Here is a 27,627-nt window from a genome sequence, read left to right on the forward strand (position 1 = left end):
CAACCTGAGAATCCTGAAGGATTTCTGGGAATTTTATCCCAGAAATCATTCAGAGTTTCATCCTGGATGAAAGACATGGTTTAAAAAATAGGGACAATGGGAAAATTTGAGTTTTTTCTCCCTGGTCTAGAAGGAGGGTCAGAAAATCAGAGACTTTTGCACTCATTGTGACCCTCAGGATTGCAGCACAATCTGCATGTCTGAGGGAAAACCATGGAAAAAACCATGAAAAAAACATGGAAAAGCCACAGAAATTGGGATAGCAGCAGGTAAAGGCGCTTATTCCAGCAGCAATTCCAGAGGGAATTCCAGAGCACAGCCCTGGAAAGATTTTAAATCCTCTGGAAAAGCTGGGCCAGGATTGGGCCTGGCCAGGCCTCAGGGGCAGGAAAAGGACACAACCTGAGAATCCTGAAAGATTTCTGGGGATTTTAACCCAGAAAATCATTCAGAGTTTCATCCTGGATGAAAGACATGGTTTAAAAATGGGGACAATGGGAAAATTTGAGTTTTTTTCTCCCTGGTCTAGAAGGAGGGTCAGAAAATCAGAGACTTTTGCACTCATTGTGACCCTCAGGATTGCAGCACAATCTGCATGTCTGAGGGAAAACCATGGAAAAAACCATGAAAAAAAACATGGAAAAGCCACAGAAATTGGAATAGCAGCAGGTAAAGGTGCTTATTCCAGTTTCCAGCCGCAATTCCAAAGGGAATTCCAGAGCACAGCCCTGGAGGGATTTTAAATCCTCTGGAAAAGCTGGGCCAGGATTGGGCCTGGTCAGGCCTTAGGGGCCAGGAAAAGGACACAACCTGAGAATCCTGAAAGATTTCTGGAATTTTATCCCAGAAATTCCTTCAGAGTTTCACCCTGGATGAAAGAGATGGTTTAAAAATGGGGACAATTAGATAATTTGGGTTTTTTCTTGATGGTCTAGAAGGAGGGGCAGAAAATCAGAGACTTTTGCAATCATTGTGACCCTCAGGACTGCAGCAAAATCTGCATGCCTGAGGGGAAAACCATGGAAAAACCATGGAAAAGAGACAGAAAAAATGCAGAAATTGGGATAGCAGCAGGTAAAGGTGCTTATTCCAGTTTCCAGCAGCAATTCCAGAGGGAATTCCAGAGCACAGCCTGGGGGAGATTTAAATCCTCTGGAAAAGCTGGGCCAGGATTGGGCTTGGAAAAGAACACAATCTGAGAATCCTGAAGGATTTCTGGGAATTTTAAACCCAGAAAATCATTCAGAGTTTCACCCTGGATGAAAGAGATGGTTTAAAATGGGGACAATTAGATAATTTGGGTTTTTTCTTGATGGTCTAGGAGGAGGGCAGAAATCAGAGACTTTTGCAATCATTGTGACCCTCAGGACTGCAGCAAAATCTGCATGCCTGAGGGAAAACCATGGAAAAAAAACATGAAAAAAAGACAGAAAAACCACAGAAATTGGGATAGCAGCAGGTAAAGGTGCTTATTCCAGTTTCCAGAGGAATTCCAGACAAATTCCAGAGGGAATTCCAGAGCACAGCCCTGGAGGGATTTTAAATCCTCTGGAAAAGTTGGGCCAGGCCTCAGGGACTGGGAAAGGGCCACAATGTGAGAATTCAGCAGGATTTGTGGGAATTTCATCCCAAAAACTCATCCAGAGTTTCATCCTGATGAAAGGCTTTGTTTAAAAATGGGGACAATTAGATAATTTTGGGTTTTCCTCCCTGGTAAATATGAAGGGCTCACAACAGAAAGTTCTCACACTCATCCTCACTAAATCATTCTTTTTTCTTGGTTTTTTTTTCCCTTTTCATCCCAGAAAACCACACCAAAACATGGGAAAAGATGGAAGATGCCAATGAAACAAAACAATCCCTCCAGACAGGAGCTCTCAGCATCTCACCACAAAGAGGGAGTGAAAAACAACAACACCACCAACAACAACAAACACCCAACAAACACAGAAATTCCCCCTGAAACACCTCCCAGACAGTGAAATTCCCAAAAAAAAAACCCCAGAAAAGGCAGGACACAACAATATGAATGAGAAAATTGGACACTTACTTCACTGAGGAAGGCTGTAGCACTTACTTGATTAATTTCATTCGTTAGTTGGGACAGGATTGTCACTCCTATGATGCAGTGCTCTACACTGTCCTGGGGAGGCAAAGGCACAGCTTTTTTTTTTTTTGGAAAAAATTCCCTTTTTTTATTGTTCTTTCCTTGGAAAAATTCTTGGCTAGAAAAGCTTAATCCGTCATAAAATAAAAATAAAAAAAAAAATATACAAAGAAGGGAGATTTTGGGAGGTTGATCTGAGTCAATGAATGCAGGAAGTTGAAAGAAGTATCAGGAATATTCATGAGGAGGAAAAGATGGATCCTAAAGGTTGGAGCATCCAGAAACAAATCCCTGCTCCCTGAAACAATTCCCTGCTCCCTGAATTTAGCTTTTTAATTTTTTAATTTAGCTTTTTTAATTTTCCTTTTTAAGGAGCTAAAGAATAAATGTGATTCCCATGGACAGGAAAGAAAACAAAGAAAATATTCCTCGATTTTTCCACCCATCCATGAGGTGGAAAAAACGGATCCTAAAGTTTGGAGCACCCAGGAACAAATCTCTGCTCCCTGAAACAATTCCCTGCTCCCCGAATTTTTAAGGAGCTAAAGAATAATGAGATTTCCATGGATGGAAAGGGAATAACAAAGCAAAGAATTTCTTCATTTTCTACTCATCGATGGGGTGGATTTGAGGGTGGAAAAGATGGATCCTAAAGGTGGGAGAATCCAGGAATGATTCTCTGCTCCCTGAATTTTTAAAGAAATTAAAAAGGCCCTGCTGAAAAACACCAACATGGAAGAACCCGAACTCCTCCAGGCCACCTGCAAACTCCCAAATTTTGGTGAATCCTGGAATTCTGAGGAGGGAATCTGACCTGCAAGGACCTGGTGCAGAGCTGGGAGCATCCAGGAACAATTCCCTGCTCCCTGGAACAATTCCCTGACTTTTAACCTTCACCCTCAGAAATTCCTCCTGAAAACCACCAACACGGAAGAACCCGAACTCCTCCAGGCCATCTCCAAACTCCTTTCTGGTGGGTTTTTGGTGGATCCTGGGACCTCTGAGGAGGGAATCTGACCTGCAAGGACCTGGATCAAAGCTGGGAGCATCCAGAAACAAATCCCTGAATTTTAAGGAGATCTTCACCCCTCAGAAGCCCCTGCTGAAAACCACCAACATGGAAGAACCCGAACTCCTCCAGGCCACCTGCAAACTCCCAAATTTTGGTGAATCCCAGGAATTCTGAGGAGGGAATCTGACCTGCAAGGACCTGGAGCAGAGCTGGGAGTATCCAGGAACAGTTCCCTACTCCCAGGAACAAATCCCTGACTTTTAAGGAGCTGTTTCCCCTCAGAATCCCCTCCTGAAAACCACCAACATGGAAGAACCCGAACTCCTCCAGGCCATCTCCAACTCCTTTTTGGTGGATTTTGGTGGATCCTGGGAATTCTGAGGAGGGAATCTGAACCCCAAGAACCTGGTGCAGAGCTGGGAGCATCCAGGAACAATTCCCTGCTCCCTGGAACAATTCCCTGACTTTTAACCTTCACCCTCAGAAATTCCTCCTGAAAACCACAGACATGGAAGAACCTGAACTCCTCCAGGCCATCTCCAAACTCCTTTCTGGTGGGTTTTTGGTGAATCCTGGGACCTCTGAGGAGGGAATCTGACCTGCAAGGACCTGGGGCAAATCTAGCAGGATCAAGGAACAGTTTCCTGCTCCCAGGAACAAATCCCTGACTTTTAAGGAGCTGTTTCCCCTCAGAAGCCCCTCCTGAAAACCACCAACATGGAAGAACCCGAACTCCTCCAGGCCATCTCCAAACTCCTTTTTGGTGGATTTTGGTGGATCCTGGGAATTCTGAGGAGGGAATCTGAACCCCAAGAACCTGGTGCAGAGCTGGGAGCATCCAGGAACAATTCCCTGCTCCCTGGAACAATTCCCTGACTTTTAACCTTCACCCTCAGAAATTCCTCCTGAAAACCACAGACATGGAAGAACCTGAACTCCTCCAGGCCATCTCCAAACTCCTTTCTGGTGGGTTTTGGTGAATCCTGGGACCTCTGAGGAGGGAATCTGACCTGCAAGGACCTGGTGCAGAGCTGGGAGGAGGAATGATTCCCTGCTCCCCAAATTTTTAAGGAACTCTTCACCCTCAGAAGCCCCTGCTGAAAACCACCGACATGGAAGAACCTGAACTCCTTCAGGCCACCTGCAAACTCCCAAATTTTGGTGAATCCCAGGAATTCTGAGGAGGGAATCTGACCTGCAAGGACCTGGTGCAGAGCTGTGAGCATCCAGGAACAGTTCCCTACTCCCAGGAACAAATCCCTGATTTGTAAGGAGCTGTTTCCCCTCAGAATCCCCTCCTGAAAACCACCAACACAGAAGAACCCGAACTCCTCCAGGCCACCTCCAAACTCTTTTCTGGTGGGTATTTGGTGGATCCTGGCAGCTCTGAGGAGGGAACCTGACCTGCAGGAAGCGGGTGACGTCGTTGATGACGTTCCTGAAGACGTACTCGTCCTTCTGGCAGTCGAACCAGCCCAGCTTGGTGATCCTGGCGTAGAGCTGGATCAGCGCCTGCGTCACGAACGTCGCCAGCTTCGGCCTCGTGGCCAGGTAGTTCAGCACATAATTCCCTGCAAAACGGGGGAAAAGATGGAGCTGAAGGCAAAATTCAGCTCTGGGGGAATGGCCTGAAGGAAAAGGAGCTTTGGGGAGGTTGGTTTGAGTGGGGGAAGTTGGGAGAGATGTCGGGAATAAGAGAGAAGTGTTGGGGTTTTATTTGGGAATTTAAGATGCTGGAAAGGGGTTGGATTTAGCTCTGGAATAAACTAAGAAAAGGTTGGATTTAGCCCTGGAAAGAGATGGATTTAGCTTTGGAATAGACGTGGGCAAGGATTGGATTTAGCTCTGGACTAGACCTGGGAAAAGGGTGGATTTAGCCCTGGAATAAAACTGGGCAAGGACTGGATTTAGGCCTGGAATAAAATTGGGAAAGGGTTGATTTAGGTCTGAGAAAGAGTTGGATTTAGCCCTAGAATAAACCTAGGAAAGGACTGGATTTAGTCCTTGAAAAGGGTTGTGTTTAGCTCTGGAATTGACCTGGGAAGGGTTGGATTTAACCCTAGAATAAAAATGGGAAAGGGTTGGATTGAACCCTGGGAAGGGTTGGATTTAGCCCTGGAATAAACCTGGGGAGAAGGCTGGACTTAGCCCTGGAATTAACCTGGGAAAGGATTGGATTTAGCTCTGGACTAGACCTGGGAAAGAGTTGGATTTATCCCTGAATAAAACTGGGCAAGGATTGGATTTAGCCCTGGAAAGGGTTGGATTTAACCCTGGAATAGACCTGGGAAAGGACTGGATTTAGTCCTAGAATAAAACTGGGAAAGGATTGGACTTAGCCCTGAATTAATCTGGGAAAGGGTTGGATTTAGCCCTGGAATAGACCTGGGAAAGGGTTGGATTTAATCCTAGCCTATTAAATCCTAATTCCTAGCCCTGCAATAAACCTGGGAAAGGACTGGATTTAGCTCTGGACTAGACCTGGGGAAAGGTTGGATTTAACCCTGGAATAAAACTGGGCAAGGATTGGATTTAGGCCTGGGAAAGGATTGGATTTAGCTCTGGAATAAACCTGAAAAGGGTTGGATTCAGCCCTAGAAAGGGTTGGATTTAACCCTGGAAAAGGGCTGGATTTAGCCCTGGAATAAAACTGGGCAAGGATTGGATTTAGTCCTGGAAAAGGGTTGGACTTAGTCCCAGAATAAAACTGGGAAAGGTTGGATTTAGCCCTGGGAAAGAGCTGGATTTAACCTTGGAATAGACCTGGGAAAGGGTTGGATTTTATCCCAGCCTATTAAATCCTAATTCCTAACCCTGCAATAAACCTGGAAAGGACTGGATTTAGCTCTGGACTAGACCTGGGAAAAGGTTGGACTTAGTCCCAGAATAAAACTGGGAAAGGACTGGATTTAGTCCTGGAAAAGGTTGGCTTTAGCTCTGGAATAAAACTGGGCAAGGGTTGGATTTAGGCCTGGAATAAAACTGGGAAAGGGTTGGATTTAACCCTGGGAAAGAGTTGGATTTAGGCCTGGAATTAACCTGGAAAAGGGTTGGATTTAGCTCTGGGATAAACCTGGGAAAGGGTCTTGGACAATCCTGAGGGTTTTGGGCCAATCCCAAGGGGTTTGGGACAATCCAAGGATTTTTTGGGACAATCCCATGGATTTTTAGGACAATCCCAAGGTTATTTGGGGACAATCCCAAGGATTTTTAGGACAATCCAAGGACTTTTGGGGACAATCCCAAGGGGTTTTTGGGACAATCCCAAGGATTTTTAGGCCAATCCCAAGGTTTTTTGGGACAATCCCAAGAATTTTTAGGACAATCCAAGGGGTTTCTGGGGACAATCCCAAGGACTTTTAGGCCAATCCCAAGGATTTTTGGAACAATCCCAAGGATTTCTGGGTCAACCCCAAGGGATTTTTGGGACAATCAATCCCAAGGGTTTTCTGGGACAATCCCAAGGTTTTTTGGGACAATCCCCTGGATTTTTGGGACAATCCCAAGGATTTTTGGGGAAAGCCACGGCACTCACGGATGTCGATGCGCTGCTCCAGGGGCAGGGGGTTGTTTGTGCGCGACACCAGTTTGGTAAGGCAGGTGGCCGCCAGCACTGCGAGTAGGAGGACTGGAAAAAAAAGGGAAAAAAATTCCCAAAAAAAACCAAAAAACCAAAGGAATTTTAATTCATGGGCAGCAAAATTAACGAAATTTTAATTAATGGAATTTTAATTCATGGGTTTGAAGCAAATTCCAGCCCGGGAGTTGAAGGGAAGCAGCTCCCACCTCGGAAGGATGTGGACGAAGCACAATCCACAAATTCCACAAATTTACTGGGATAAAATCCCCAAATTTTACAGGAATTGACAGGAATTTTGCAGCAATTGACAGGAATTTTGGAGGAACTGCAGGAATTTTAAAGGAATTCTGCAGGAATTTTAAAGGAATTCTGCAGGAATTTTGCAGGGAGTCACAGGAATTTTGCAGTAATTTTACAGAAATTCTGTAGAAATTCCCAGGAATTTTGCAGGAATTGACAGGAATTCCAGGGACAAGCCCCAAAATGAGGCTTTCCCCAGAATCAGTTCCTTCCCACTTCCAAGGAAACAATTCCAGGGATTTGTGCCCAGGATTTGGAATTTTGGGAGCTGGAAATCTCCCAGGTGGGATCTTGGATTTAGAAATCCATGGGAATTCCAGCATGGAAAAAGATGTGACACAGGGAATAACTGGAATTCCTTTATTCAAGCCCGGAATTCCAGGGTTTTTTCGGGAAGTTTTGGATGTACTCATTAGGAATTCCTTTATCCAAGTGTGGAATTCCAGCATTTACTGGAATTTTTAGGATGCGCTCGTTATTTATCCGAGTATGGAATTTCAGGATGTTGGGGAATGTCTGGGATGTGGAATTCCATGATTTTGGGGAATTTCTGGAAATGTTTGGGAATATTTACGATTTATTCACACTGCCTCTCTTGAGGAGCAGCCGGCACTTGGGGCTGGGCATGGAATCTCATGAATTTGGGGAATTTGGGGAATTTCTTGGATGTGGAATTCCGTGACTTTGGGGCAATTTTTGGGGGAAGGCGGAATTCCAGGATTTGGGGCAATTTGGGGGTGTAGAATTCCATGATTTTGGGAATTTCTGAGATGTGGAAATCTGCAATTTGGGGCAATTTTTGGGATGTGGAATCCCATGAATTTGGGGAATTTTTGGGACATGGAATCCATTATTTTTGGGGAATTTCTGGGATGTGGAATTCCCTGATTTTGGGGAATTTGGGATCTACTCATGCTCCCTTCCTGAGGAGCAACCAGCACTTGTTATTTCTCAATCCATGGGAATTCCAGGATGGAAAAAGATGTGGTGGAATTCTTTATCCAAGCCCAGAATTCCATGGTTTTGGGATGTGGAAATCCATGATTTGGGGAATTTTTGGGGAATTCTGGGAATTTTTGGGATGTGGAATCCCATTATTTTTGGGCAATTTTTGGGATGTGGAATCCCATTATTTTTGGCAAATTTCTGGGATGTTGAATTCCATGATTTTGGGGAATTTGGGGATCTGGAGTTCTATGATTCTGGGGAATGTTTGGGATGTGGAATTCCAGGATTTTGGGGAATTTTTGGGAATTTCTTGATGTGGAATTCCGGGACTTTGGGGAATTTTTGGGACGTGGAATTCCACAATTTTAGGGAATGTTCGGGATGTGAAATTCCATGATTTTAGGGAAAGTTTGGGGATATGGAAATCCACAATTCGGGGCAATTTTTGGGATGTGGAATTCCATAATTTTGGGCAATTTGGAGTGTAAAATTCCAGGATTTTGGGGAATGTTTGGGATGTGGAATTCCAGGATTTGGTGAGATGTTTGGGGATGTGTAAATCCACCATTTGGGGCAATTTTTGGGATGTGGAATCCCATGATTTTAGGGAATTTTTGGGAATATTTGGGGTGTACTCACGCTGCCTCTCTCAAGCAGCAGCTGGCACTTGTGGAATGTTGGTGAACCCCACCAGGACATGGAATTCCATTATTTTAAGGAATTTTTTGGAATTCTGGGGAACGTTTGGGAATATTTATGATTTACTCACGCTGCCTCCCTCGAGGAGCTGCTGGCACTTGGGGCTGCTGGTGAACCCCACCTGGGCATGGAATCCCAGGATTTTGGGAATGTTTGGGACGTGGAATTCCACAATTTTGGGCAGTTTTTGGGATATGGAATTCCACAATTTTGGGAATGTTTGGATGTGGAATTCCATGATTCTGGGGAATATTTGGGGTGTACTCACGCTGCCTCTCTCGAGGAGCAGCTGGCACTTGGGGCTGTTGGTGAACCCCACAAGGACATGGAATCCCAGGATTTTGGGGAATGTTTGGGGATGTGGAATTTCAGGATTTTGGGGAATTTTTGGGATGTGGAATCCCATGATTTTTGGGAATGTTTGAGAATATTTGGAATGTCAGGCTGCCTCTCTTGAGGAGCAGCTGGCACTTGGGGCCCTTGGTGAACTCCACCAGGGCATGGAATCCCATGAATTTGGGGAATTTTTGGGAATTCTGGGGAATATTTGGGATGTGGAATTCCATGACTTTAGGGAATGTTTGGGATGTGGAATCCCAGGATTTTAGGGAATTTTTGGGGATATTTTGGGAATATTTGGGGTGTACTCACGCTGCCTCTCTCGAGCAGCAGCCGGCACTTGGGGAATGTTGGTGAACCCCACCTGGACATGGAATCCCAGGATTTTGGGGAATGTTTGGGATGTGGAATTCCAGATTTTGGGGAATTTTTGGGGAACTTTTGGGGAATTTTTGGGATGTGGAATCCCATGATTTTAGGAATATTTGGGAATATTTGGGGTGTACTCACGCTGCCTCTCTCCAGGAGCAGCTGGCACTTGGGGCTGTTAGTGAACCCCACCTGGACACGGAATCCATGAATTTGGGAAATTTTTTGGGAATTCTGGGGAATTTTTGACATGTGGAATCCCATGATTTTGGGGAATTTTTGGGGATATTTTGGGGATGTTTGGGATGTACTCACGCTGCCTCTCTCCAGCAGCAGCCGGCACTTGGGGAATGTTGGTGAACCCCACCTGGACATGGAATCCCAGGATTTTGGGGAATGTTTGGGATGTGGAATTCCAGGATTTTGGGGATGTGGAATTCCACAGTTTTGGGGAATTTTTGGGATGTGGAATTCCACAATTTTGGGGAATTTTTGGATGTGGAATTCAGGATTTTGGGGAATTTTTGGGGAACTTTTGGGGAATTTTTGGATGTGGAATCCCAGGATTTTGGGGAACTTTTGGGGAATGTTTGGGATGTGGAATCCCAGGATTTTAGGGAATTTTTGGGGATATTTTGGAATGTTTGGGGTGTACTCACGCTGTCTCTCTCGAGGAGCAGCGGCACTTGGGGAATGTTGGTGAACCCCACCTGGACATGGAATCCCAGGATTTTGGGGAATGTTTGGGATGTGGAATTCCAGGATTTTGGGAATTTTTGGGAATTTTTGGGATGTGGAATCCCATGATTTTAGGGAATATTTGGGAATATTTGGGGTGTACTCACGCTGCCTCTCTCCAGGAGCAGCTGGCACTTGGGGCTGTTGGTGAACCCCACCTGGACACGGAATCCCATGAATTTGGGAAATTTTTGGGAATTCTGGGAATTTTTGACATGTGGAATCCCATGATTTTGGGGAATTTTTGGGGATATTTTGGGATGTTTGGGATGTACTCACGCTGCCTCTCTCCAGCAGCAGCCGGCACTTGGGGGATGTTGGTGAACCCCACCAGGGCATGGAATCCCAGGATTTTGGGGAATGTTTGGGATGTGGAATTCCAGGATTTTGGGGATGTGGAATTCCACAGTTTTGGGGAATTTTTGGATGTGGAATCCCAGGATTTTGGGGAATTTTTGGGATGTGGAATTCCAGGATTTTGGGAATTTTTGGGGAACTTTTGGGAATTTTTGGGATGTGGAATCCCAGGATTTTAGGGAATGTTTGGGATGTGGAATTCCAGGATTTTGGGGAATTTTTGGGATATTTTGGGGATGTTTGGGATGTACTCACGCTGCCCCTCTCCAGCAGCAGCAGGCACTTGGGGCCATTGCTGAACCCCACAAGGGCATGGAATCCCAGGATTTTGGGAATGTTTGGGAATGTGAATTCCAGGATTTTGGGGAATGTTGGGAATGTGGAATTCCAGGATTTTGGGGAATGTTTGGGATGTGGAATCCCATGATTTTAGGGAATTTTTGGGGATATTTGGGGGGTACTCACGCTGCCCCTCTCCAGCAGCAGCTGGCACTTGCTCAGGCAGTCGGGGCTGTTGGTGAACTCCACCAGCGCCTTCTCGGCCTGCAGGCGCGTGCCCGTGTCCGTGGTCTCATAGAGCTGCTTGCACAGGTTCTCCAGCTGGGCCAGGCTCTGCGGGGAACGGGCACAGCACAGCGTGGGCAACGGGGAAATGGGGGAAAATGGGGAGAAACAGGGGAAAAAACATGGGAAAACCAGGGGAAAACCAGGGGAAAATGGGGAAAATCAGGGGAAAATGGGGAAATAACATGGGAAAAATGGGGAAATACATGGGAAAAACAGGGGAAAACCAGGGGAAAATGGGGAAATAACATGGGAAAACCAGGGGAAAACCAGGGGAAAATAGGGAAAATCAGGGGAAAATGGGGAAATAACATGGGAAAAATGGGGAAATAGATGGGAAAAACAGGGGAAAACCAGGGGAAAATGGGGAAATAACATGGGAAAACCAGGGGGAAAACAGGGGAAAAACCAGGGAAAAACAGGGAAAGACCAGGGAAAATGGGGAAATAACATGGGAAAACCAGGGGAAAATGGGGAAAAATGGGGAAAATCAGGGGAAAAAACATGGGAAAAATGGGGAAATACATGGAAAAACAGGGGAAAACCAGGGGAAAAACATGGAAAAACAGGGAAAAATGGGGAAAAGCCAGGGGGAAAACAGTGAAAAACAGGGAAACAAAAACACAGGGGGAAAATGGGGAAATAACATGGGAAAACAGGGGAAAATGGGGAAAAATGAGGAAAAGCCAGGGGGAAAACAGGGGAAAAACGGGGGAAACCAGGGAAAAACAGAGAGAAAACAGGGAAAAATGAGGAAAAATGAGGGAAAAAACCAGGGAAAAATGGGGAAATAACATGGGAAAACAGGGAAAAACCAGAGAAAAACAGGGAAAAATGGGGAAAAGCCAGGGGGAAAACAGGGGGAAAACCAGGGGGAAACCAGGGAAAAACCAGGGTAAAAACAGGGAAAAATGAGGGAAAAAAAGGGGAAAATGGGGAAATAACATGGGAAAACCAGGGGAAAACCAGGGAAAAATGAGGAAAAACCAGGGGGAAAACAGGGAAAACCAGGGAAAAAACAGGGAAAACCAGGAAAAAACCAGGGAAAAAATGGGGAAATAACAGGGAAAAAACAGGGAAAAATGGGGGAAAAAATGGGGAAAAACCAGGGGGAAAACAGGGGGAAAACGGGGGAAACCAGGGAAAAACAGGGGAAAAACAGGGAAAAATGGGGAAAAGCCAGGGGGAAAACAGGGAAAAATGGGGAAAAAACAGGGAAAAACCAGGGAAAAACAGAGAAAAAAACAGGGAAAAAACAGGGAAAAAAGGGGAAAAGCCAAGGGGAAAGCAGGGGAAAACCAGGGGAAAACCAGGGAAAAAACCAGGGAAAAACAGGGGGAAAAAAGGGAGAAACAAGGAAAAAAACCAGGGAAAAATGGGGAAAAACCAGGGGGAAAACAGGGAAAAACAGGGAAAAAACAGGGGAAAATGAGGAAAAAACAGGGGGAAAACAGGGGAAACCAGGGAAAAACATGGAAAACCAGGGAGAAACAAGGAAAAAAAACCAGGGAAAAATGGGGAAAAAACAGGGGGAAAACATGGAAAAAACAGGGAGAAAACCAGGGGAAAACCAGGGAGAAATGGGGAAAAACGGGGAAAATCAGAGGAAAACAGGGAAAAATGGGGAAAAGGGGGTTCAGGGCCACTGCAGGAACTCCCCAGCACCGGCAGTTTGTGCTCACACATGTGGGACTCACCACGACTTCTCCTTCCCTTTTTCCTTCCCTTTTTCCCCCTTTCCTTCCAATTTCTTTCCCATTTTCCTTTCCTTTCTTTTCCTTTCCCATTTTCCATTTTCCTCTCCCATTTTCCTTTCCCTTCCCTTCCCATTTTCCTCTCCCATTTTTCTTTCCCATTTTCCTTTCCTTTCCCTTCCCATTTTCCTTTCCTTTCCTTTCCCATTTTCCTTTTTCTTCCCTTCCCTTCCCCTTTTTTCCTTTCCTTTCCCCCTTTTCCCATTGAATTTCCAAAATTCCCTCCCCAGCAATCCCTCTCATTTCCACCTTTCCCATTTCACAGGAATTTTGCAGCAATCTCCACAAATCTCGCAGGAATTTACAGGAAAATTTACAGAAATTTTTGCAAGAAACTTGACAGGAATTCTGCAGGAATTTCCCAAACATTTTACAAGAATTTTGCCGGAATTTTCATGAATTCTGCAGGAATTTTCAGGAATTTTGCAAGGAAATGTTGAGGAATTTACAGGAAATTTCCAAGAATTCTGCAGGAATCCAGGAGAAACCCCAGCATGAGGCTTTCCCTGGAATCAGTTCCCTTCCCATTTCCAAAGAAATAATTCCCAGAAATTCCCGCCCTGGGAAAATTCCATAATTCCAGGAGTTTTTATTCATCATTTTAGGACCAATTTTAGGGTGTTTGGGGTCATTCTCAGGGGATTTGGCGTCAATTTTAGAGGGTCTGGGGTAATTTTCAGGGGGTTTGGGACCAATTTCAGGGGGTTTGGGGCCATTTTTAGGGCGCTGGGTTGATTTTAGGGTGTTTGGGGTCAATTCCTTGGGGGATTTGTGGTCAATTTTAGGGTTTTGGGGTCAATTTTAGGGAGTTTGGGGTCAATTTTAGGGTATTGGGGGACCAATTTTAGGGTGTTTAGGGTCATTTTCAGGGGGTTTGGGGTCATTTGCAAGGTGTTGGGGTCAATTTTAGGGTTTTGGGGTCAATTTTAGGGGATTTGGGGTCAATCTCAGGGGGTTTGGGACCAATTTTAAGGGGGTTGGGACCAATTTCAGGGGGTTTGGGGTCAATTTTAGGGAGTTTGGGGTCAATTTTAGGGGATTTGGGGCCAATTTTAGGGGATTTGGGACCCATTTCAAGGGGTTTGGGGTCAATTTTAGAGGGTCTGGGGTCAATCTCAGGGGATTTGGGGTCAATTTTAGTGAATTTGGGGTCAATCTCAGGGGGTTTGGGACCAATTTTAGGGTATTTGGGGACCAATTTTAGGGTATTTGGGGGACCAATTTTAGGGGGTTTGGGGTCAATTTTAGGGGGTTTGGGGCCATTTTTAGGGTGTTGGGTTTTTAGGGCTTTTGGGGTCAATTCCTTGGGGGACTGCTGGTCAATTTTAGGATGTTTGGGTCAATTTTAGGGTGTTTGGAGTCATTTTGAGAGGGTCTGGGACCAATTTCAGCGGGTTTGGGGTCAACCTCAGGGGATTTGGGGTCAATTTTAGAGGGTCTGGGTCCCATTCAGAGGTTCAGGGTCACTCTCAGGGGGTTTAGGGTCAAGTTCAGATGGTTCAGGGTCACTCTCAGAGGGTTTAGGGTCACTCTTAAAATGTTTTGGGGTCAAGTTCAGAGGGTCTGGGGCCTCTTTCTGAGGGTTTGGGGTCAATTTGAGAGGTTTAGGGTCACTCTCAGAGGGTTGGGGGTCACTCTCGGAGACTTTCAAAAGGTTTTGGGTTCCTTCACTGGGGGTTTGAGCCCACTCAGAGGGTTTTGTTCCCTTCCTGATGGGTTTGGGGCCCTTTCCCAAGGTTCAGGTCCCTTTCCTGAGGATTTAGGGCCATTTCCCAAAGGTTCAGGTCCCTTTCCTGAGGATTTAGGGCCCTTTCCTGGGGTTCTGTTCCTCCACTCCAACCTGGAACTTTCCCAGCCCTGATTTCCCTCCTCACTCCTGCCCCACCAACATCTCCAGTCTGGGATTCCTCTGAAACATCCAAAGGAAACCTCCCCAACCCTGAGTGTCCATAGGGCTGGGAAATGACCCCAAATCTTGCTGGGAAAGGAACAGAACCAGGCAAGGAAAAGAAACAAAACAGGGCAGGGAAATGATCCCAAAGAGGGCAGAGAAATGATCCCAAACCTGGATGGAAAAGGAACAGAACGGAGCAGGGAAAGGATCCCGAACCTGTCTGGGAAATGACCCCAAACCCAGCTGGGAAATGACCCCAAAGAGGGCTGGGAAAGGAACCGAACCCGGCTGGGAAATGATCCCAAAACCGGCTGGGAAAGGAACGGAACCAGGCAAGGAAAGGAACCCAAACAGGGCTGGGAAATGAGCCCAAACCTGGCTGGGAGAGGAACAGAACTGGGCTGGAAAAGGAGCAGAACCAGGCAAGGAAAGGAACCCAAACAGGGCAGGGAAAGGAACAGAACCAGGCAAGGAAAAGAAATAAAACAGGGCAGGGAAAGGAACCCAAAGAGGGCAGAGAAATGATCCCAAACCTGGATGGAAAAGGAATAGAACCGAGCAGGGAAAGGATCCCAAACCCAGCTGGGAAATGACCCCAAACCCAGCTGGGAAATGACCCCAAACCCAGCTGGGAAATGACCCCAAAGACGGCTGGGAAAGGAACCGAACCCGGCTGGGAAATGATCCCAAAACCGGCTGGGAAAGGAACGGAACCAGGCAAGGAAAGGAACCCAAACAGGGCAGGGAAAGGAACAGAACCAGGCAAGGAAAAGAAATAAAACAGGGCAGGGAAAGGAACCCAAAGAGGGCAGAGAAATGATCCCAAACCTGGATGGAAAAGGAACAGAACCGAGCAGGGAAAGGATCCCAAACAGGGCTGGGAAAGGAATCCAAACCCAGCAGGGAAAGGATCCTAAACAGGGCTGGGAAATGATCCCAAAACCGGATGGGAAAGGAACCCAAACAGGGCTGGGAAAGGAACAGAGTCCGGCTAGAAAATTATCCCAAAGCTGGCTGGGAAATGATCCCAAACCTGGGTGGAAAAGGAACAGAACTGAGCAGGGAAAGGATCCCAAACCCAGCTGGGAAATGAGCCCAAACAGGGCTGGGAAAGGAACAGAACCCGGCTGGAAAATTATCCCAAACCTGGCTGGGAAATGATCCCAAACAGGGCAAAGAAATAATCCCAAACCTGGATGGAAAAGGAACAGAACCAGGCAGGAAAAGGATCCCAAACAGGACCTGGAAATGACCCCAAACAGGGCTGGGAAAGGAACAGAACCAGGCAAGGAAAGGAACCAAACCTGGCTGGGAAATGATCCCAAACCTGGCTGGGAAATGACCCCAAAGAGGGCTGGGAAATGACCCCCAATCCCGCTGGGAAAGGGACCCAAACAGGGCTGGGAAAGGAACAGAGTCAAGGATGGGAAATGATCCCAAAACCGGCTGGGAGAGGAACAGAACTGGGCTGGAAAAGGAACAGAACCAGGCAAGGAAAGGAACCAAACCTGGCTGGGAAATGATCCCAAACCTGGGTGGGAAAGAAATAGAACGGGGCAAGGAAAGGAACCCAAACCCGGCCGGGAAATGACCCCAAACCCGGCTGGGAGAGGAACCCAAACAGGGCAGAGAAATGACCCCAAACCTGGCTGGGAAAGAAGCAGAACCAGGCAGGGAAAGGATCCCAAACTGGACTCGGAAAGGAACAGAACCCGGCTGGGAAATGATTCCAAACTTGGCTGAGAAAGGAACAGAATCAGGCTGGGAAATGACCCCAAACCTGGCTGGGAAATGACCCCAAACCCAGCTGGAAAAGAAACAGAACCGAGGAAGGAAAGGAACTTAACCAGGGCTGGGAAAGGATCCCAAACCCGGCTGGGAAAGAAACAGAACCAGGCAAGGAAAACAACCCAAAAAGGGCTGGGAAAGGAACAGAACCTGGCTGGGAAATGATTCCAAACTGGGCTGGGAAAGGACCCCAAACCCAGCCGGGAAAGAAATAGAACCGAGGAAGGAAAGGAACCTAAATGGGGCTGGGAAAGGATCCCAAACCTGGGTGGGAAAAGGAACAGAACTGAGCAGGGAAAGGATCCCAAACAGGACCTGGAAATGACCCCAAACAGGGCTGGGAAAGGAACCCAAACATGGCTGGGAAAGGAACAGAACCAGGCAGGGAAAGGATCTCAAACCTGTCTGGGAAATGACCCCAAACCCAGCTGGGAAAGAAATAGAACCGGGCAAGGAAAGGAACCTAACCAGGGCTGGGAAAGGATCCCAAACCTGGGTGGAAAAGGAACAGAACCTGGCTGGGAAATTATTCCAAACTTGGCTGGGAAAGGAACAGAATCAGGCAAGGAAAAGAACCCAAACAGGGCTGGGAAATGACTCTAAACTGGACTCAGAAAGGAACAGAACCTGGCTGGGAAATGATCCCAAACCCATCTTGGAAAGAAATAGAACGAGGCAAGGAAAGGAACCCAAACAGGGCCTGGAAATGACCCCAAACAGGGCTGGGAAAGGAACCCGAACATGGCTGGGAAAGGAACAGAACCAGGCAGGAAAAGGATCCCAAACCTGTCTGGGAAATGACCCCAAACAGGGCAGAGAAATTATCGCAAAACTGGCTGGGAAATAAACAGAACCAGGCAATGAAAGGAACTCAAACTGGACTCGGAAAGGAACAGAACCCGGCTGGGAAATTATCCCAAACCCGGCCGGGAAATGACCCCAAACACGCCTGGGAAAGAAACAGAACCGGGCAAGGAAATGACCCTAAACACAGCCGGGAATTGACCCCAAACCCGGCTGGGAACGGACCCGACCCGGGCCGGGCAAAGCACCCAAACCCGGCCGGGAATGACCCGGAGCGGGCCGGGAGTGCCGAGACCCCGCAAGCCGCGATGCCCAGCCCGGATCAAGGAGCGGATCCCAGCGCCGCCGGCGCCAGCGGCACGTTCGGGGCTGACAGCGGGGCCCGCCCGGGGCTCCCGAGGGGACAACGGGGATCCGAGCGAGCCCGTCCCGGGATCCCCGCAGCGGGCACGGAGCGGAGGGACGGGGGGACAGCGGGAGGGACGCGATGGGGCCGGGAGGAGCCGCGGGCAGCCGGGGGGACCCTCGGAGAGGCCGCCGGGGGCCACGGGGGGAGCGCGGCCTGCGCGCCTGGGCCGCGCCGGGCCTGGCCGGGCCTGGCCGTGCGGGGCTCGGCCGCGCGGGCCGGGGGGGCGGCGCGGGGGTGCCGGGAGGGCGGCGGGCGGGCCCGGGCGAGCCCCGCGCTGCGGCCGGAGCTCACCTGCACATGATCCGCCATCTTGCCCCATTCATGCTCCGCTCGCGCCTCCGCCCCCGCCTGCGCCGGGCCCGGCGCCACCGCGTCCCCCCGCGCCGCCGCCCGCACCGCGCATGCGCCGCGCCGGGACCACGCCCCTCCCGCGCCTGCGCGCGCCGAAGGGACACGCCCCCTCCACGCCCGCCCCGCCTATCCCGCGCCTGCGCGCGCCCGAAGGACACGCCCATAACGCGGAAACCACGCCCATCCCGGTGAGATCACGCCCCCGTATTGGTGCCGGGCCTGCGCGAGGCTCCGGGACACGCCCACAGCGGTCTGGCCACGCCCCCTCTGCGCGCGCGGCGCGCTGCGTCTGACGTCACGGCGGCGGCGCGGGGCGGGGGGAGGAGGGAGGGGCGCGAGGCGGGTTTGTTGACACGGCCTTAAAGGGGCCGCGCACCCCGGGACAGCACGGGGACAACACGGGGACAACACGGGGACAGAGCCGGGACAGAGCCCGGACAGCACGGGGACAGCGGGGACAACACGGGGACAGAGCCGGGACAGCACGGGGACAGCACAGGGACAGCGAGGATAGCACGGGGACAGAGCGAGGACAGCACAGGGACAGCGGGAACAACACGAGGACAGCACGAGGACGGCACTGTGAGCACTGGCACCAACACGCCAGCAGTGCCACCCGTGTGACCTAACACCAGTATAACCAGTGCCACCAGTGCTCCCAGTCCCCCCAGTGTCCTCCACCTGTGCTCCCAGTGCCCGTCAACACCACAGGGTGGCACAGGGGCGTGTCGTCCGTGCCACACCCACCTGTCCCAAGTGCCACACCCACAGTGCCACACCCAAATGTCCAGCTGTGCCACACCCACCTATCTGCAGTGCCACACCCACAGTGCCACACCCAGGTGTCCCCAGTGCCACACCCATGTATTCGGCAGTGCCACACCCACAGTGCCATGCCCACCTGTCTGGCTGTGCCACACCCCAATGTCCCCAATGTCACATCCATGTGTGTGCTGTGTCGCACCCCCGTGTCCCCAGTGTCGCACCCACAGTGCCACTCCCCCATGTCCCCAATGTCACACCCGTATGTGAGCTGTGCCACTCCCCCGTGTCCCCAGTGTCACACCCACAGTGCCACTCCCCCGTGTCCCCAGCGCCACCCCCGTGTCCCCGTGGGGACCCACAGGAAGTCGCTGCATGCAGGAAGCGGCAGAGCCCGGGCTGAGCGCGGCAGGGGTGGAACCCGCCTTGGTGACACCGCGGGGACACAGATCCCAGAACCCCTGGGACACTGAGGACACTCAGGGACACTTGGGGACACTCAGGGCCTCCAGGACACTGCGGACACTTGGGACCCCCAGGACACTCTGGACGCTCCAGACTCTCAGGACACGTTGGACACTTGGGGACACTCTGGACACCAGACACTGCGGACACTGTGGACACTTGGGGACACTCTGGACACTGCTGACACTCTGGACACTCAGCACACTCTGGACACTCAGGACACTCGGGGACACTCAGGACACACCGGACACTTGCGGAAACTCAGGACATTTGGGACACGCCAGACACTTGAGGACAGGCCGGACACTTGGGACACTTGAGGACATCTAAGGACACTCGGACAGGCCGGACACACGGCCACCGGCGATGGAGGAGGCGGTGGTGAAGCAGGGCTGGCTGTACCTGCAGCTGCAGCAAACCTTCGGCAAGGTCAGCGGGACTGGGGGGAACCCACGGGAATGGGGTGAACCCTGTGGGAATGGGGTGAATCCTGTGGGAATGGAGTGAATCCTGTGGGAATGGGGTGAATGCCGTGGGAATGGGGTGAATCCCACAGTAATGGGGTGAACTCTGTGGGAATGGGGTGAATGCCATGGGAATGGGGTGAATCCTGTGGGAATGGGATCAATCCCATGGGAATGGGGTGAATTCTCTGGGAATGGGGTCAATACTACAGGGAAGGGGTGAATCCTGTGGGAATGGGGTGAACCCTGTGGGAATGGGGTGAATCCCACAGTAATGGGGTGAATCCTGTGGGAATGGGGTCAATCCCATGGGAATGGGGTCAATCCCTCGGGAATGGGGTGAATCCCACAGTAATGGGGTGACTCCTACAGGGATGGAGTGAATGCCATGGGAATGGGGAGAATCCTACAGAGATGGGGTCAGTCCCATGGGAATGGGGTGAACCCCATGGGAATAGGGTGAAGGCCACAGCAATGGGTTGAATCCTACAGGAATGGGGTGAATGCCATGGGAATGGGGTGATTCCACCTGTTGATGCTCAGTTGTCCCTCAGTCACCATGAGGGGACAGGAGGTGCTGGGGACACTTCGTACAGACTCCCCAAAAGAGGCTCTGCAGAGTTAGGGGGTGAGAGGTGTCACCTGGGGGGGATGGGTGTGACCCCCAAAGCCACATTTGGGGACAGTTCCAGCCAGGGGTGACAGCTGCAGGCCCCAAAGCCACATTTGGGAACAGTGACGGCTGCAGGCCCCAAAGCCACATTTGGGGACAGTGACGGCTGCAGGCCCCAAAGCCACATTTGGGGACAGTGACGGCTGTAGACCCCAAAGCCATGTTTGGGGACAGTTCCAGCTGGGGGACAGTGACGGCTGCAGGCCCCAAAACCTCATTTAGGGACAATGATGTCTGTAGGCCCCAAAGTTGCGTTTGGGGACAGTTCCAGCTGGGAGGTGACGGCTGCAGGCCCCAAAGCCATATTTGGGAACAGTGACGGCTGCAGGCCCCAAAACCTCATTTAGGGAACAGTGACGGCTGCAGGCCCCAAAGCCATATTTGGGAACAGTGACAGCTGCAGGCCCCAAAGCTGCATTTGGGGACAGTTCCAACCAGGGGATGAGGGCTGCAGGCCCCAAAACCTCATTTAGGGAACAGTGACGGCTGCAGGCCCCAAAGCCGCGCGGCTTCCGCTGCTGATAAAGGGCTGGGGTTGGGCAATGGCTGCGAGGGGAAGGAGCTGAGGGAAGGAGCTCAGGGGCCTCTCCTGCCCCTCTCCCTTCTCTCCCTCCCCACAGAGCCCATCTCGAGCGGATCCACCCACAGGAAGGGTGGGGATCCCAAAACCCCATCCCAGGAAAATGGAGCTGTGGGACATGGAGCTCCCGGGGAGGTTTTGGGGCCGCTTCCTCTGCCCCCACTTCCCCTCTGCCCTGTGGCCTCCCGTGCTCCCCAAACCCGGAACTGCTGCTGCTGCTTTTGGGGCAGAGCCTGAGAGATGAAAATTTGGGGTTTTCTAGGGAAAATGGAGCTGGACGTTGTTCATGCCTTGTGGGGTGGGTGAGGCTGGGGTGCTGGAAAGGCTTTGCTGAGTGTCAAGGGTTTATCCAGGGATTTAAATCCCAATTTATGTTGCCTCCATCTTCAGTCAAACCCTGCAGGGTTTTGCACCCTTGTCCTGCCTTGGGTGATGCTAAGCATTGTCCCAAGGGGATAAAAACTCCTGGGAAGGTAAAAACTCATGGGAATGTAAGAATTCCTGTAGGGATGAAAACTCCTGGAGAGGTGAAAACTCCTGGAGAGGTGAAAATGCTGGGAAAAGTAAAAACTCCTGGGAAGGTAAAAACCCCAGGGAAGGTCAAATCCTTTTGGGAAGGTAGAACCCCATGGAAGGTTGAACCCCAGGGAAGGTCGAACACTTTTGGGAAAGTGAAAACCCCAGGGAAGGTAGAATCTCATGGAAGGTAGAACCCCATGGAAGCTAGAACTCCATGGAAGGTAGAACCCCATGGAGGATAGAACCCCAGGGAAGGACGAACCCTTTTGGGAAGGTAAAAACCTCTGGGAAGGTTGAACCCTTTTGGGAAGCTAGAACCCCATGGAAAGTAGAATCCCATGGGAGGTAAAACCCTTTTGGGAAGGTAAAAACCCCATGGAATGTAGAACTCCAGTGAAGGTCCAACCCTTTTGGGAAGGCAGAACCCCAGGGAAGGTTGAACCCCATGGAAGGACAAACCTTTTTGGGAAGGTAAAAACCCCATAGAAGGTAGAACCCTTTTGGGAAAGTTGAACCCTTCTGGGAAGGTAGAATCCCACGGAAGGTCAAACCTTTTTGGGAAGGTAAAAACCTCTGGGAAGGCTGAACCCTTTTGGGAAGGTAGAACTCCAGGGAAGGTCGAACCCCAGAGAAGGCTGAACCCTTTTGAGAAGGTAAAAGCCCCATGTAAGGTCAAGCCTTTTTGGGAAGGTAGAACTCCACGAAAGGTAGAAGCCCATGGAAGGGAAAAACCCCAGGGAAGGTCAAACCCTTTTGGGAAGGCAGAGCCCCAGGCAAGGTTGAACCCCATGGAAGGTCGAACCCCAGGGAAGGATGAACCTTTTTGGGAAGGTCAAACCCTGCTGGGAAGGTAAAAACCCCATGAAAGGTAGAACCCCACAGAAGGCCGAACCCCTTTGGGAAGGCAGACACCGCGGTTGTCCCCCGGCAGAAGTGGAAGAAGTTCTGGGCCATGCTGTACCGGGAGAGCCCGTGCTCCACGGCGCGCCTGGAGCTGCAGGAGGGCCCCGAGCGGCCGCGCAAGGCCGAGGGCGGCCGGCGCCTGGTGCGGCTCAGCGACTGCGTGCACGTGGCCGAGGCGGGCGGCGACGCCTCCTGCCCCAAGGACACCGTGCCCTTCCTGCTGGAGACCACAGAGCGGAGATTCCTGCTGGCTGCTGATGGCGCTGAGGCGGCCGAATGGATCCAGCGGCTCTGCGAGCTGGCGTTCCCGGTATGGCCCCATAGCGGCTGGGGAACGGGGAATCCACCAGGGGGAGGATCCACTGGGGTGGGTGGGATCCACTGGAATGGGTGGGATCTGCTGGGATGGGTGGGATCTGCTGTGGTGGAGGGGATCCACCGAGATGGATGGGATCTGCCAGGGTGGAGGGGATCTGATGGAATGGATGGGATCCACCAGGATAGATGGGATCCACTGGGATGGGTGGGATCCATTGGGGTGAGTGGGTTCCACTGGGTTTGGGTGGGATCCGCTGGGATGAATGGGATATACCAGGGTGGGTGGGATCTACCAGGATGGATGGGATTCGCTGGGATGGGTGGGATCCACTGCCAGGATGGAGGAGATCCATTGGGTGGATGGGATCTGATAGAATGGATGAGATCTGCCAGGGTGGAGGGGATCCACTGGGGTGAGTGGGATCCACTGGGGTGGATGGGATCCACCAGGATAGATGGGATCCACCAGGATAGACGGGATCCACTGGGGTGGATGGGATCCACAGGGGTGGGTGGAATCCATTGGGGTGGGTGGGATCTGCTGTGGTGAAGGGGACCCACTGAGATGGATGGGATCTGCCAGGGTGGAGGGGATCTGATAGAATGGATGAGATCCACCAGGGTGGAGGGGATCTGATAGAATGGATGGGATCCACCATGGTGGAGGGGATCCATTGGGGTGAGTGGGATCCACTGGGATGGATGGGATCCACCAGGGTGGATGAGGTGTGCTAGAACGGATGGGACCCACCACAACGGATGGGATCCAGTGGGATGGGTGGGATCTGCTGAGCTGGATGGGATGCACAGGATTGGATGGGATCCACTGGGTTGGATGGGATCCACTGGGATGGATGGGATGCATTGGGATGGATAGGATCCATGGGGATGGATGGGATCCATGGGGATGGATGGGATCCACTGGGATGGATGGGATGCATTGGGATGTATAGAATCCATGGGAATGGATGGGATCCATGGGGATGGATGGGATCCACGGGGATGTATAGGATCCATGGGGATGGATGGGATCCATGGGGATGGATGGGATCCCTCACCTGCCGCTCTTGCCCCGGGGCAGAGGAGCCGGGAGGAGCCAGGAGCAGCCAAGGAGGGCACGGAGGGCGAGTTCTCCATGGAGGAAAATTCCCTGTACAGCTCTCGGGGCAAAGGTGGGAGTGGGGCTGGGGTGGGGAAATCTCCTCCCCCAAAAGCCTCTTCCGGTCTGTGGGGCCGGCTGGGCTGCGCTATCAGCTGTGGTCAGCCTGGCCAGTCCTTATCAGCCGGACACTGCTGGCCTGGCTGGAGGGGTCACCCACGGCCCTTCTGCAGGGTGGGACACGTGTCCAGTGTCCACTCTGTCCATCCCCAGCTGGCCTGGAGCCCTCTGTCTGGTTTGGGGGTCACTCTGTGGGGTGGGACACGTGTCCAGCACCAGCTGTGTCCGGACTCCAGTCTGGGGGTCCCTCACAGCCCCTCTGTGGTGTGGGACCCGTGTCCATCCCCAGCTGGCTTGGACCCCTCTGTCCTGGTTTGGGGGTCACTCACAACCCTTCTCCAGGGTGGGACGTGTGTCCAGTGTCCACTCTGCCCATCCCAGCTAGCCTGGAGAAGGCTGTCCTGGCTGGAGGGTCACTCTGCAGGGTGGGACACGTGTCCAGCACCAGTTGTGTCCAAGGCTCTGGCCTGGGGGTCACTCCCAGCCCCTCTGTGGTGTGGGACACGTGTCCAACACTATTTCCCTCTCAGCTGGCCTGGAGCAGCCTCTCCTGGCTTGAGGGTCACTCACAGCCCCTCTGTGGGGTGGGACACATGTCCAGTGTCCATCCTGTCCACCCCAGCTGGCCTGGACCACTCTGTCCTGGCCTGGGGGTCACTCTGAGGTGTGGCACCCGTGTCCATTGCCGTGTCCATCCCCAGCCGCCCTGGAGCAGGCATTTGAGGTGACCGTGCGGGTGACGCCGTCGTCGCAGCGCTGCCGGCTCCGGGGCCGCTGCATCCTGCGGGCGGGTGAGGAGGCGCTGGAGCTGTGGCACCCTCAGAGCCAGGAGCTGCTCTCCAGCTGGCCCTACCGCTTCCTGCGCCGCTTCGGCCGCGACAAGGTCAGTGTGTGCCACCGGGGCTGCGCTGGGCACGGCCTGGGCGCCGCGGGGAATGACCCTGCCTGTTTTGGGGAGATAATCTATGGGGATAAATCATAATATAACCAGATGGAACGTGCCTGGGCTGGTCTGGCCTTGCTGCTTGACCAAGGGCGGCAGCTGTGGTGGTTTCACCTCAGAGACACCTTTGGCTAAGCTGGATGTTGCAGCTGGGCACTTGGGACAAGTCCAGGCAAGCAGGAACTCAGGTTTACCTCTGGTGGAAAGGCTTTAGTCGAGGTGAAGGAAAAGGAGATGGGTCCTGCTGGAGGGTTTCGATCCAGACTTTTATTCTTAGCACACAGACTCCAACAAAACCCCAAACCACGTGGTCCCGTGTCTTTTAACCCCAGGGAGAGGGAGAGGGAAGGGGTAGGGGTCCCACCAACCACGTAAGGGGGGGAGTCGCAGGGGACAATGACACCTGGATGGCCCAATGTCCCCAGGGCTGAGAGGCATCTTTTGAACTTTGCCAATCACACAACATCCTTGCTGGCACACCGAGATTGACGGACAGCACTCAGGAGGAGGCAAGAGGAGGGGAAGGGAGAGAGTATTGGCACACCTGGGAAAGGAACTGGGATAGCTGAAACAGGGTATTACATCACACTGCAACAATAATCAAAACTCCACAACTTTGTGACAGTTGTAAAGCCGGGATGTTTATTATAGCGCTGGACGCGTGTGGGAATCTTCCTCTAAAATGACATGCGTACCTCTGGGAACTTCAGGTCCCTTTTTATTCCCCTCTCAGATACATATGCACACAATTTCACACTAGGTTGTGAAAGGGACAAGATGGGCACCACGGTGCTGGTACCTGTGTTTTGTGGAGATAATCAAAACTCCACAACTTTGTGGAAGTTGTAAAGCCGGGATGTTTATTACAGCGCTGGACGCATGTGGGAATTGTTCCCTCAAAATGGTATGTGGTAACTTCAGGTCCCTTTTTATCCCCCTCTCAAATACATATGCACACAATTTCACAATAGGTTCATACATATTCATTTTGATGAATTTCGCATGATATTTGCTGCTAGTTCTTCTGTATCAGAAAGAATTCCCAGGTCAGGTTGAGCTGCTCTCACAGCAGTCTCTGTCTCTCTCTATCACCTCTGTCTCCTCCCCCTTATCTCTGTCCTTCGCTAAAGCAGTTTCTCCGAGCCTAGGTACTGCAGTCAGGCTAAATAGCCATGTTTTCTAACCACAGACTCAACTCAAAAATGTACATTTCACCTAAATCAAAATAGATTTCTACCCTGGAAAACTTCCCCTTTGCCTCATGCCCTCCACAGGTCACCTTCTCCTTCGAGGCCGGCCGGCGCTGCGCGTCCGGGGAGGGCAACTTCGAGTTCGGCACCAGGCAGGGCAACGAGATCTTCCAGGCCATCGAGGCGGCCATCGAGCTCCAGCGGGGCCGGGGGGGCCCCTCGGACGAAGCCCCGCGGCCGCCGGACCACGCCAGGACACCCAGCTGGGCACAGGGCCACGAGGAGCCCAAGGGTCCCTCCGGGGACGCCAAGGCGCCCAAAGGGGAGGGCAAGGTGCCCAAGGGCAGGTTGGTGATGCCCCCCGGGGCTGGGGAGGGCTCGGGGCCGTCGCAGGTGTCGCGGGGCGGGGACTGTCCCTACGCTGAGCCCCACGATTCGCTGCGCCCGCCCGACAAGGGCCGCAGGCTGGACAGCGCCAGGGTGGAGTCCGAGTACGCCGTCCCCTTCGACACCATCGCCAAGGCCTTCCTGGCGCGCCAGTTTGGCGCCCTGGGCTGTGCCCAGGAGGGGCTCCCCGAGCCCCCCAGCGTCCCCAGGGACGCTCAGCAGCCCCCCGGCCGCCCCACGGCCCCCAAACCCGAGCACATCTACGACGAGCCCGAGGGGCTCTCGGGGCTCTCGCTCTACGACGAGCCCGAGGAGGTGAAGGGCGAGGCCTGGAGGCTGCAGGCGGCCCCCGAGGAGCCCCCCGGGCTCGGCTCTCCCTACAACGCCCAGCGCGACGACTACGCCGTCCCCAAGAGGCCCTTCCTGCTGCAGGGCAAGGAGTGGCTCGGCGACAGTGACTATGACAACGTGGCCCTCAGGGTGGCCAAGAAGAGGAACCTGCAGTGAGCGGCGGCAGCGGGGGAGAGGAGGCGTCAAATCCCCCAGTCGGACTTTACCCCATCCCAGGGAGAGCTGAGACACCCCAAGCTCAGAGCAGCCGGGGATGGGGAGGGGGCACAGCTGGGGGTGGTAGGGGACAGCCAGGGAGGTGGCAGGGGACAGCCAGGGGTGGTAGGGGACAGCCAGGGGTGGCAGGGGACACCAGGGAGGTACCAGGGGACACCAGGGAGGTACCAGGGGACAGCTGGAAGCGCTGGCTGTGCCCACTGGAGGGCAGTGCGAGCCCACCGGAGCAGCGGTGCTTGAGCAGCCGAACCCTCGCGGCCGGAGCCCTGGGACCCCAAAGGCGGCTATGCCCCACTCATCCCCACGGGATGCGCTTCCAGGGGCGGCTGGAGAGGGAATGGGCTTGGGTGCTCAGTTGGGTGCGCTTACACAAGGATGGACACCCAAATCCTCCAGGGATGGACATCCCAAATATTCCAGAGCTGGACATTCCAAAACCCCCAGGGGTGGATATCCCGAATTCCTCAGGATGGGATCCCAAATCCCCAGGGATGGACATCCTGAAATCCCCTGGGAAGGACATCCCAAATCTTTCAGGGATGGACATCCTAAATCCCTCAGTATGGACACCCCAGATCCCCAGCATGGACATCCCAAATCCCACAGGATGGACATCCCAAATCC

The 27,627-nt window shown here is 52.1% G+C and overlaps 2 protein-coding genes across 2 annotated transcripts in view; one reads left to right on the forward strand and one right to left on the reverse strand.

Moving 5' to 3' along the window:
• XPO7 (exportin 7) overlaps positions 1-18,034 on the reverse strand; it is a 62,707-nt gene extending 44,673 nt beyond the window's left edge. Inside the window, 6 exon segments of the mRNA XM_054294653.1 lie at positions 2,078-2,143; positions 4,524-4,690; positions 6,655-6,732; positions 6,735-6,747; positions 10,915-11,061; positions 17,954-18,034. Coding sequence (XP_054150628.1) covers positions 2,078-2,143; positions 4,524-4,690; positions 6,655-6,732; positions 6,735-6,747; positions 10,915-11,061; positions 17,954-17,971 — 489 coding nt within the window. The 5' untranslated portion in view covers positions 17,972-18,034.
• A 1,572-nt stretch (positions 18,035-19,606) lies between these two features.
• On the forward strand, positions 19,607-26,943 carry DOK2 (docking protein 2). The gene is made up of 5 exons (XM_054294670.1): positions 19,607-19,669; positions 22,408-22,689; positions 23,779-23,869; positions 24,618-24,799; positions 26,134-26,943. The coding sequence occupies exons 1-5, from the start codon at positions 19,607-19,609 to the stop codon at positions 26,941-26,943; spliced, it is 1,428 nt and encodes a 475-aa protein (XP_054150645.1).
• The last annotated feature ends 684 nt before the right edge of the window (positions 26,944-27,627 follow it).

This window comes from Melozone crissalis, unplaced genomic scaffold (genome assembly GCF_028551555.1).
Source record: "Melozone crissalis strain CALT ecotype California unplaced genomic scaffold, PUWL_Pcris_2 ptg000295l_1, whole genome shotgun sequence".
Lineage (NCBI taxonomy): Eukaryota > Metazoa > Chordata > Aves > Passeriformes > Passerellidae > Melozone > Melozone crissalis.